Here is a 12,692-nt window from a genome sequence, read left to right on the forward strand (position 1 = left end):
TACTATAACACCTATCCTGGGAACCAACATCTTTTTATCATTGTAAAAAATTTATCCAAAAAGGTTTTTTTTTTTATTTTTTTCATTTTTTCTAATTCACTCCCAACAAGGCTGCAAGCAACCACTATTAAGTTGGGAGTTACTAGAAAAAAAGAATAGAGTTATAGGACAAAGGAATGGTTGACAAAAAACTAAAAAAGTTAAAGGTTGTATGAGTCAGGAAAACAGGAAGATGGGAGAGAGTTCCAAAGGATTGAAGTTAGGAGAAAAAACTAGACGAATAAAAGTTTTTAGAGCATATAGGGACAGATACAGTAAAAGAATGAGACTTTGCTGAATGACGAGTCTAGCAAGAATGAGTTTTAGTTTATGGAACTAGAGATGATAACTCCTTTTTGATGCTGATGATGGGAAAGATGCTTGAGCATCTTTCCCATCATCAGAAAGAGATGCAACTTTCTGACAATGGGAAAGATGCTCAAGCTTAGCAGATATTGTCTAATGTTAAGGCTCATTGTTTTTAGATTTCAAAAGTTAGGTTTTAGAGACTTTAGGAAAATCTTTAATAGTGTCATTAGACAACTATTCTTTACTGGGAGTGGTTGGTAAATAAAAATTGTTTACCACTGATAATTATAAAAAAATTGTTAATTTTTCTATATTGATAAGTGTTTCATTCTTCCTAAATTCTCTATTTATTTTGGACTATCTTTTATGACTGACCTCTCATTGAAAGTTATGATATAAGACTTTCCATTTTTTATACTTCTGGTTTCATTCTTTACCTCTACAAACCTCTGTCCTTGGAGTGCTGTGTTCATGTTTTGTCCTCTGATTATGTCTTTTTCAAACAAATCTTTTCACAAACATGTCTTTTCAAACTTGATTCACAAACATGTCTTAACATTGATTCACAAACATGTCAAACATTTTCACAAACATGTCTTTTCAAACATGTCTTTTCACAAACATGTCTTTTCAAACAAATCTCAAAGTAAATCTTGCATGAATCATCATTCCGCAAAGTTGCATTCTTTTACTGTAACTGATTTTTTATGCTGTAAAAAGCTCTATTTGTCTTTTTTTTTTACTCGAGCATCAATGATCTGAAATTCTTTCTTTTCCTGGTTTATACAATTTATAGTTTTTAGGTAATCTGTCTACCCATTTTTTTAAACATGATGTTTTTATATCTTAACATCTATATGCGTTTTCTGAAACAAGGTGTTTATATATCTTAACATAAATATGTATTTTCTGAAACAAGATGTTTTTATATCTCAACATCTATATGCATTTTCTGAAGCAAGATGTTTTTATATCTCAACATCTATATGCATTTTCTGAAGCAAGATGTTTTTATATCTTAACATCTATATGCATTTTCTGAAACACAATGTTTTTTATATCTTACTTAAAAACTTTGGCATATAAATTTGCCGAATGGTCACACAGGAGTAGGGAATGGAAAAATGAAGTACATAAGAATAGAAGGGAATTATTTTTCAAACAAAGCTTATTTTAACAGTTGTCAAGACAAAAATAAAGATTAATAGAAGAATATTTTAAAATGTACTCATATGATGACAAAAATAAGACAGGCAATACACCTAAACAATACGTACAAAAATAAAAAATAAGCACTAAATGTTTTATAAAAACTTAAGATGAACAAAGATATACAACAAATTATCACCAAACAACAACATACAAAACAAAATATTGACTACAAAATAAAAAGTATGCATAAAACAATGTGAGGCCTAAGAATGGAAAAAAAGCATTAATGCTAAGGTGTAAACAGAATTTGTGTAGTGATTAAGTAATAAACATCTCCTCAGAGTCGCATCTAATATTACGTTTTGATGAGGATTAGCACTAATAACTAGTTTATCATGTCAGACAAACACTTATGCTTTACCCCGCGACTTATGCCTATTCCATACTCCAGTAAAAAAGGACTCACTACAAATAGCCAAAACCCAACAATATCCAAATTTGTAAAGCACCAATAATTTTTCATAACATGCAAATCTATATCTACATGATATTAAAAGTGTAGATCTACTGTAACATATAAATAAAAATAACTAAATAAATCACTTACCATACAACCGAAAGAAAACATGAAAACACAATAAAAATTCTAACAGAAATTTAAAAATACTAATAAATTTCTTTTTAAGACATGAAACCATATAGGTACTTTTAGCATAAGTAAACTCAAGACAATCAGAAAGCAGTATACCTTGTGAAAATTAAAAAAAAAAAATCATTAAAACACAATCGAGTCTTCAATGAACTCTAACCCTGTCATAGATACCAATTAGTGTGTGTACACGCGCGCGCGTGTACACACACACGTACACATTTATATGTATGCTCTATAAAACAGTGACGATATCTTTTGAAACATGTTGTGATAATTTATAAAATAGTTATGATGAAACAATGGCGATGGTTTTTTTTTTTTTTTTTTTTTTAAATTTTTAGAAATCTAAAATTACTGAACTTTATATTGTTTTAATGGATAATATTTCAAAATTATTTCTTATGTAAAGGTTCTTTGTCTTTTTGTTTTAGGTGTTGGGGAACATTTTTTAGCTGAAGCAAAGTATAACTTTCAAGCTGGAAATAGAGATGAACTATCTTTTCGTAAAGGCGATATAATAAGAATTGCGCCTAAAGCTTGCCAACCACATGTAAGAGGATGGCTACTTGCCTCAATTGATAAAAAGAAAGGTCTTATACCCGCCAATTATGTACAGGTATGTTTTATGTACGGCTTTTTGTTGTTGTTTTTGACATGTATTGTTTTATTATTTCGTCAGGGATAGTGCAAATCCGCATTATCTAGCATTGGATAATACAGCGTATCTACAGATAGTTTTACAGTAGAAGGATAAACCTTTATTTATATTTTTGTTTCAATAGATTTAGGACTCATTTAAGCATAGAGAGTTTTATTCATGTTCTCTGTGATGTCAACAATAGATATTAGATGTTAAAGTTATTAATTTATATACTCAACACTAATTCGTTTTATTAATGTCATTATATTAATGGCTACATTTGTCAGATATGCCGTATTATCTAATGCTAGTTACGCAGATTTGTACTATCCTCGACGATTTACACAATTTTTTTAATTTTCATAAACAGAACTGTACATATTAGTTTTGTTAAGTAAACTAACAACTATTTGTGTTTACAGATAAAAGGAAAACTGCCGAGTCAACCTAAAACATTTACAGAATGCGATGCAATAAAAACGACACAATAAATATTTCAATCGAAAGAGAATTTAGTGTTGAAAATTTTGAACTATTTAAATAATGTAAACCATTTCTGTTTTTTTATAGAAGGACTAGAATTTTTTTTAAATTATATTTTATTTAAGAAAAGAACATTAATTCACTTAAGGTGGAAAATTCCTGAAAATATTTTTTTGAGTAAATATCAATATTTTATAAATTTAACTTCATATACATAAAGCAAATAACAAAATTAACTGAAAAAAACAACAATTTTTTTTTTGTAAAATGACATCTGTAGCTGGTGCCAGAAACACCGAAAAATTGAAAGACCCCCGGCCGACGTATCTAAATATGTACACAACTGTAACAAAATCTTTTTTGCATACTTGTTCTTAAAGGGTTGTTTTGTGATATGAGCGGAACAGATTATTAACAATAATATTTATTAGACTAATACAGGGGTTCCAACCCTGTGCTCGCGGGCACCATCGCGCCCGCGGAACGATTTGCATCTACCCGCCACTATTCAACTGAAAAAAAATTTTTATAAATAATAATTTAAAATGTTAAATATTTTTATTTATTTGTTAGAGTTTTAATTTTTTTGAGTGCCTAGGTTTATTAAATACGTTCATACGTTTGCGATATTGTATTTATGAGTGGTTCCTTCGCTGACAGTCCCAGTCGGCAAATTTAGTTGTAAATGCGCATTAGAAACTCGTTTAAATACGTATCGATGTGGTATGTATGTTAGCCATTTTATCGTGTCGAATACGCATTAGAAATACGCATTAGATGCGTATAAAGACAGGTATACAATACGACGCCTACTGAGTATCAAACTCGCATTTGAAACTCTTGTAAACACGTATAAAATACGATAACCAGAGAATATTTAATACGATATTTTCCTGGTATTACATGCGCATTTAAAACTTTCCAGAATACGCATTATTTACGAATATTTGTTAGCCATTTTATCGTGTCAAACGCGCATTAAAAATAGACATCAGATGCGTATAAAGACAGGTATACAATACGACGCCTACTGAGTATCAAACTCGCATTTAAACACGTATAAAACACGATAATCAGAGAATATTCAATACAATTTTATTAACTAATATGAATTCATAACATAATGAAAATGACTAGCAATAAGAAACCCGTAATACGGGTTATGAGTTATTAAATCATTAATAACAATAAAAACACATTAATAACTTGATATATTATCTAAAAAATTAAATACAAATTTATCTATAAATATTTTAACTTTGACTCCCTATCAGCAACGTCATTGCTTATAGTTAACGACGAAGACCGCATCAACATCAGTTGAGTTCTTTTTAAAATCTGTCACAACACAGGTACCAGAAACGGAGAGTCAAGTAAAGCCTGCAAATACCTAAAAAATTAAATTAAAAAAAAATTACAATTTTTAATTACAAAAGTACTATTTGCATTTTATTGTTAGTAGAATTAGGATAATAATAACAGAAAATATATATTCCGTGACTACAGAATAATTAAAAAAGATTATAAAAAGGCTAGACAACACACTGGCAAATAACACCACAACTTAATAAAATATTTTATTAACTTAAATACTTGGACTGAAAAGATTTTATTTATTACAATATTTGAACAATCGAGGGACAATTATAGTTAAACAATTTAAACAATTATACCATAAAATAGCAAGCAAATCGTAAAATATTTCTTAGAAATGATCTATTTTTTTCATTTGACTACTATTTTCAAGTTGCCTATAAGCATTTACATTAACAACTTCATTGAGCCTAATACTATCTATTTCAATTTAACTATTATCATTAAACATATCCAGTAATCTTACTATCGCTGCAACTGAATAAATGAACGTAAAAGAATCTTACAAATTGTGATCTTTTCTAATCAAAGACTTTATTTAAACTTAAGATTTATTGAAATCCATATCTTTTTATATGTTTACATACATTAGTCGTTTATCAAAAATATTAAACAACATTTATTTACATCAATTATTTTTAATTAAAAAAGAATCTAGACTACAATGCACAAAATTATTTTTACCTTAATGCATAAAAATAATAAATGCACAATCTTGTATGAAAAAATGAAGCAATGTCAATCAGTATATTTTACTCTAAATTAATTATATATATATATATATGTATATATATATATATATATATATATATATATATATATATATATATATATATATATACATGTATATATGTAATAATAATATATATATATATGTATGCGGTAGTGGTGTAGTGGTAAAGCGCTCGCTTCATAAGTGAGAGGTTCCGAGTTCGATCCCCACCACGTCCCTGGTAGTACCGCGCTCAACTTGTTTCTCCGCGCAGCGGCCTTGTTCGTCAAGGTTCGTGTTTCGGAGTTATAGAGTTGAGAGAGGGTTATAACCCTTAAGTAGCCTCCTCATCTGTAGTGGCTTTATCGGCCTTGAGGAGGTGAATAACAAAAAAAAAAAAAAAAAAAAATATATATATATATATATATTATATATATATATATATATATATATATAAATATATGTATATATATATATATATATATATATATATATATATATATATATATATATATATATATATATATATAGGGGAACATGGGGTAAAATGACGAGTGGGGCAAGATGACGACCAACAGTTATCTCTTAAGCAAAACTAAATATAACAGTTGACTTTAGCTGAAAGGGAAGTAGATTAATTTTACTAGATTTATCAATGGTTTTTTTTTAAATATTATTTTTGTGAAGAAAGCTAAGTATTAAAAAAGTTTTTCCGACATTGAACGTCCCTGGTAGTACCGCGCTCAACTTGTTTCTCCGCGCAGCGGCCTTGTTCGTCAAGGTTCGTGTTTCGGAGTTATAGAGTTGAGAGAGGGTTATAACCCTTAAGTAGCCTCCTCATCTGTAGTGGCTTTATCGGCCTTGAGGAGGTGAATAACAAAAAAAAAAAAAAATATATATATATATATATATATATATATTATATATATATATATATATATATATATATATATATATATATATATATATATATAAATATATGTATATATATATATATATATATATATATATATATATATATATATATATAATATATATATAATATATATATATATATATATATATATATATATATATATATATATAGGGGAACATGGGGTAAAATGACGAGTGGGGCAAGATGACGACCAACAGTTATCTCTTAAGCAAAACTAAATATAACAGTTGACTTTAGCTGAAAGGGAAGTAGATTAATTTTACTAGATTTATCAATGGTTTTTTTTTAAATATTATTTTTGTGAAGAAAGCTAAGTATTAAAAAAGTTTTTCCGACATTGAAAAAAAAACTTTTTATCCTCGTTTGACTTGATTTATTACATCGCTACATCACCAGCTAAAGGTAAGTTTTATTTTTTGGAACAGACTAAGATAAAAGCATTTTTCGAAACAGTCGTCATCTTGCCCCATGTTCCCCTATATATCTATTCACATACCTTTAAAAAGTGGTATTACACTTTACACAATGAAATATGGAAATACATCATCATTTTTTTCAACTACTTTCAAAAAGAATTTATTTTTTTCTAGTCTGTTATTTTTTCTAAGAAAGAATATTTATAAAGATACAGAGAAATATAAAATAAACTGAAATATAGGCAGATTTATGTTTATAAACTTTTGTGTCAACAAATTACAGTCAGTTTTCCATGTTAAATACATAAAATATATATCTAATATAACATATATCAAATATCAAATAAATCCAATATCAAATAAAACAAAATAGTAAACTTACTCAAATCAGTATCAGTTATACTGTGTGAAGTAACAAAAAAACACTGTAGTTCTTTTCAATTGCTCTAAAAAATAACTTTCAGCTCTTTCCAATTGCACTAAAAAAAAAAAAAAAACTTTCTTACATAAGTTGCCAAGTTCTTAAGAATCTGAAAACAAATAAGTAAAAAAACAAAGAACAAACAAACATTTATTTGTTGAAACTACTATATTTAAACAAATTAAATTTAAAAAAGTGTAATGCCAATTCTCCTTAAAGGCTAAAAAAAAATTTTCAGCTCAAATTTGCTTGCATACCTTGCTTGTAAAACCATGTGAATAAGAAACACATTTAGAAAAGCCTAGAAACTACTTAAAGATGACATATGCAAAATTGAAGTTTGAACGTTGACTGGACTAATTATTAGCAGATGTTTTTAAAAAATTCATAAAAATTTACGTATATTCGTTCTTTTATATTGCATAAATACATCATATGATAAATCTGAAATAAAAAAATGTAATGGATAAGCAAATACAAAGAAAAACATCATATATGAATCGCAAATCAATATATCAGATAGAGATAAGATGTCATGATAAGAGAGTAGTAGTTGTTAAATATTGTTATTTCATGTTAGCTTTTAGAAAACAATTCATGTTGGTACGTCATGGTTCTAAAAATTCAAATTAAGATATAAACAAAATGTATATGTGGCAAAATGATTTTTCTTGAGTGGTTTTTAGTGAATGATTAAAAGCAGTGACTTTCAATAATAAAACCACTTATAATTTTTAACAATAGACACCAACATAAAGGTAAGCCAAATGTAACAACATTAGTAACATAAATAACAACTTTATGCAAAATCTTGCTCAACACGTTTGCCAAGTCACACACTTTGAAAACATGATCTATAAATATTATAAGAAGTGTTTATATATGTTATATAAATTTAAATAAATATATTGTGTTTTATAGTTAGTTTATATGTTTATATTATGATGTTTCTATGTCATGGAAACAACATAATACAAACATATATACTAAGTATAAAACACAATATATTTATTTAAATTTATATAACATATATAAACACTTCTTATAATATTTATATACACAATAGATACATTTTATACTATTTTAAAAATACATTTATAAAACAATTATATAACACATATTACCACATACATATATTTATCAAAAACTTTTTAATTCTGAACATAATATAAACATATATGCAAACTATAGACATATATAACTTGAATTGCGTGAACAAAAAATTTTAAAATAACATGAAAAAATCTAAAAAGGTTCATATATATTTATATATAAAGACATATATCTCGTAATAAAATATCAAATTATAATCATATTTAATTTAAATCAAATACTTATTGAATAGAGAACAAAAAACAGATAAAAGAACTGCAATCCTAATAACAAAATTTAACGTTTAGCAACAAATAAAATGTCAGCGTTGGCTCAAAATTTTAACTTATTTTTCTAAATTTTCTAAAACAGAACAAAAAAAGGTAATAGTATAACAGAAATGTCAATAAAATAGTAATCAACGGAATAAAATAAGTAAGGTATGAAATGATAGGATTTAACGTATATTTGAATTATATTAATTTAGGACTTTATAAAACTAAATTAATAAATTTAAAAGTAGTAATAAATATTTTTATGATAAAGTTTTAGTAACTCTTTTAGTGCAAAAAAGTACTGTAACTGTACTGGAGATAATTTACTAAATTTCTCAAAGGAAACCTTTTTAATTTAAATTTTATTTTCGCTATATCAGTTTAAGCATGCGCTTTAAAAGCAAAGATTTTCGTTTTTCCTTTATTTGGCAATATTTGATCAAAATCGGGTTCGATATCATATCCGATTTTGATCAAATATTATAAATACGTATTTTTGATAAATAAGTGGTATTGAACTCGAATTCGAAACTTAAAACTAAATGCGTATTTTTCTGGTATCAATGGCGGTATGTTATACGTGATCAATACTACGAGTATTTACAATACTAGATATGCCGACTGGGACGTACTTGTCGCAACTTGTATAGTTGCGAGCCAGACGCTAGCCTGAAATGGGGAAAGCTATTCGCACATCACATCATCGTAAAAATAGGTGGGGCTCGCCACCCTACCGATATTTTGGAATGTGCTCTAGAGTACAAAAAGGTTGAGAACTCCTGGGTTAATATATTGAATCATAGTAAAGGTAAATAATTTGACCATACTTTATGAAATTACTAACCTATTTAAGGACCTATTTAATTTTTAAAAAAGTCGGTCTTGCAACAATCACAGAAAACAATAAAACAAATTTATACTAAAAGTTTTATCTTTAGCACTATTTTTAGTTTTTTAGACAAGCTGGTCGGCGTGTTAATAACTTTTTATCTGAAAAAAAACAGCATTTAAAAATGCTTACAAAAAAAACTTCAAACAACGTAGGTATATATGCAAATCTTTGATATGGGGTTTCCCTCTTTTTCAAGGGATTTGTCGTATCGATTTTTCTTTTTTACGCAAATTACTTGTCTGCGTTTCTTTGCGCGCTCTGTATTTTTATATCTTGCTAAGTATAATCGCATTTGATTAATTTTTCTACAATGTTAAAATGAACAACTGAATCAAAAGTACCAAATTAAAGTTGTGTAAGTGAAACATAATGGCCTTTTGGTATACTGTTATGTTAAAAGATTCATTGTTACTTTGGGTAAAGTCATGAAAACATTTATTTTAATGAATTATAAATTAGCTTAAGCTTCCAAACAATAGATATTGGTAAGCTAGGACCAGGTCTGTATATTGAGGTATGGTTTGTCGCGATTATACCGGTACCAACAATCTGCTCCTTCAAGACGATGAGGAAAATGTAAAGTTTTATTTTTATACGAAGCAACATAATAGCAAGTTCTGCTTTTACAGATTTCCTAGCTTTTAAATGTTTTTGCTCTGGTGGATTACGATACCATAAAAATTTTGGAAACGATCGATAGTTGTATCGGTCAATTTTCCACAAACAGCAATATATACAAAAAAATGAAAAATTAAATAAGTGTTTTTGGATAATATGGACACATATATATATATATATATATATATATATATATATATATATATATATATATATATATATATATATATATATATATATATATATATATATATATATATATATATATATATATATATATATATATATATATATATATATAGATATAAAGATATATATATGTGTGTGTGTGTGTGTGTCCATATTATCCTAATACAATTATTTAATTTTTCATTTGTTTGTTTATTAGCAGTCATTGGTTTAGGCATCTCATCAATAAGATAAATTTTGAGAATCCAGAATAGCAATGACCATGATCTCATAGTAAATACAGCCCAGGTATTAATATCGAAACTTTTTTGTTTATTCAATGTTGATGAGTAAAATTCTTTTGAATAATCGCATACACAGCAGCTTCTATAGAGACAGGACGCTAGACTTTTTCTCTTGTTTTCATTTTCAGAAAGAAATAGATAGATGTAATTTTTTTTTGTCAATATAATTTTTTTTTTTTTTTTTACAAAATTGTTAATAATAATTCTTACATAATCATAAAATGAAAACGAAATTAAGTTCAGGCTGATTCAAATGTAGTAAATTAACTTTGAATATTAAAAAAAATGCGAATATTTTTAATTTTCTCAGGAAAAAAAAAACTTCTACCGGATATATAGGCCTCAATTTTTGATTGATCGAATTAAAAAAGATTCCGTTTTATCATTTCTCGATATTTTTCTTAATAAATGTCTCACGGAAACAACAAGCTTTTTATATCCTACGCTAACGGCGTATGATGTAAAAAGCTTGTTGTTTTCGCCAAAGTTTTTTAAAAAAAAACTTTGGCGAAAAATTATTCCAACCATTTTCCTGACACTGGTTAATATTTTTTAAGAAATAAAAAATAAAATAAAAAAAAAACCCAAATAAAAAAAATCAAACGTTGTTGAATACTTTTCGATTATTATTTTTTAACATTATTGCGCCCAGATGACACTCAAATTTTTAAAATAACTCTACAATTCGTGCGCAGATAACATTTTAATTTCTTAAACAACCAAACGTTATCATTCTTTGTCAAATTCCATTTTAAGCAAACATTTGTCACTTGATACTTGTCTAAAAAAGTTCATATAAAGTTAGTGTTAAATTTCAAATAGCAATATACAAATGTTGAAATGCAAAGAATTTTCAATCTTTTAACTCTAAATTGGATTTGTTTTGTGTTTTGTTACGATACCATTGAGCGAAGTTGGTTAGGTGATTCATTGACGTTACCTGATCATGCAACATGCTCTTACTATGCTCCATTCGCAATATGGGACGGTAAAACTAGATTGTGTTCTTGCCATATAGGAGAAACGTTTTACTCGTTAGATAACGGCACCTTTGGTTGTTTTGGTGGATATGGTTCTAATATTGGTAAGATTTTTAAAAATCCTTATTTATTTTGTAACTCAGCAGTTTCTCCAGAGTATATTAAGTCTTAGTTCAAATGTGAGTAGTGACGTGTGTTTGTGGGGAAAGCATCTGAGCACCAACAGAAAAAATACAGTAGTGTTCATTGTAACTATAATACCTAAAGAATAATCGTTTTGTTGGTCTACAAGACATTACAAATGATGAGATTGTTTCTGACGATGAGATCGCTACAAAAAATGAAGTTGAAAAATCAAAAAAAAAAATTATAAAATTAAATAACTAAATAAAAAATTTTTATCAAAAAATTAAAAAAAAAAATAACAACAAATTTAGTCAAATAATGATTTCAAATAAATAATATAAAGTATGAAAATAATATTAAGTATGAAAAATATGGTATAAATTATTTTTTATTTATATAAAACTATTTTACAAAAACTTGAAGTATAAGACTTTAAATCATTGGTTCCTCGTCCAAATATCTTCATTAGCTTACTTGAAAAGAAAAAAATAGTTAAATAATAAAATGTGTGCCTATATTTGCAATTATAGATGTATCTACAGAACACGCAACTCTCTAGTTAACACATAGTATTATTGAGTCTTTTGAAAAAACCAACTTTTCTTTTGAGAAAACTCAAACCTTACGGAGTAACTGGAAATATTTATAAGTGGATTTAGATGTTTTAAAGTTATTTAAGTAATTGCAGTGGAGCAATTCTCGGACTTCTTCTTTTTCTCAAATATAAACAACCTCTTTAGTGTATTCACATTAAAGATAATCATGTTTGCAGACAATATTAATCTATTATTATCTCATAATAACATGATCGCACTGTTTCAACTAACGAAGTTAGAGTTAAACATAAGTTCTTACTGGTTCAAATCAAATAAACTTGAAAACTCTTGAAATTAAAAAAATTAATTGGGCTTTCTTTCATTCACCTTCTGCAAGCAACTGATTTAAATTAAAGGTATTATTGAACACGCTTGTAAAATAAAAGTATACGCAATACAAAACCTTCAGAGCGTTGAGAGAACGCTTTTTTTTTAAACGTTTGGTCTGAAATTTCACGATAGAATATCTAAAAATGATAAATCGTCGTGAATTCGTTCCAAAATC

The 12,692-nt window shown here is 27.0% G+C and overlaps 2 protein-coding genes and 2 long non-coding RNA genes across 4 annotated transcripts in view; 2 read left to right on the forward strand and 2 right to left on the reverse strand.

The window, feature by feature from the left end:
- The window catches only part of LOC100208838 (peroxisomal membrane protein PEX13), a 28,615-nt gene extending 25,184 nt beyond the window's left edge, over positions 1–3,431 (forward strand). The window contains exons 7-8 of the mRNA XM_065811387.1: positions 2,584–2,768; positions 3,215–3,431. Coding sequence (XP_065667459.1) covers positions 2,584–2,768; positions 3,215–3,283 — 254 coding nt within the window. The 3' untranslated portion in view covers positions 3,284–3,431. The remainder of the gene's footprint in view (positions 1–2,583; positions 2,769–3,214) is intronic.
- A 1,038-nt stretch (positions 3,432–4,469) lies between these two features.
- Positions 4,470–8,030, reverse strand: LOC136087822 (uncharacterized). Its single transcript, XR_010642108.1, has 3 exons — positions 7,393–8,030; positions 7,097–7,193; positions 4,470–4,665 (listed from the first exon to the last, which is right to left on the reverse strand). It is a non-coding gene; the product is annotated as an uncharacterized LOC136087822 (long non-coding RNA).
- A 3,229-nt stretch (positions 8,031–11,259) lies between these two features.
- The window catches only part of LOC100197978 (uncharacterized), a 67,877-nt gene continuing 66,444 nt past the window's right edge, over positions 11,260–12,692 (forward strand). Inside the window, exon 1 of the mRNA XM_065811389.1 lies at positions 11,260–11,569. Within this exon, the coding sequence (XP_065667461.1) occupies positions 11,326–11,569 (244 nt within the window). The 5' untranslated portion in view covers positions 11,260–11,325. The remainder of the gene's footprint in view (positions 11,570–12,692) is intronic.
- On the reverse strand, positions 11,336–12,521 carry LOC124808032 (uncharacterized). Its single transcript, XR_010642109.1, has 2 exons — positions 12,447–12,521; positions 11,336–11,796 (listed from the first exon to the last, which is right to left on the reverse strand). It is a non-coding gene; the product is annotated as an uncharacterized LOC124808032 (long non-coding RNA).

This window comes from Hydra vulgaris, chromosome 12 (assembly GCF_038396675.1).
Source record: "Hydra vulgaris chromosome 12, alternate assembly HydraT2T_AEP".
Lineage (NCBI taxonomy): Eukaryota > Metazoa > Cnidaria > Hydrozoa > Anthoathecata > Hydridae > Hydra > Hydra vulgaris.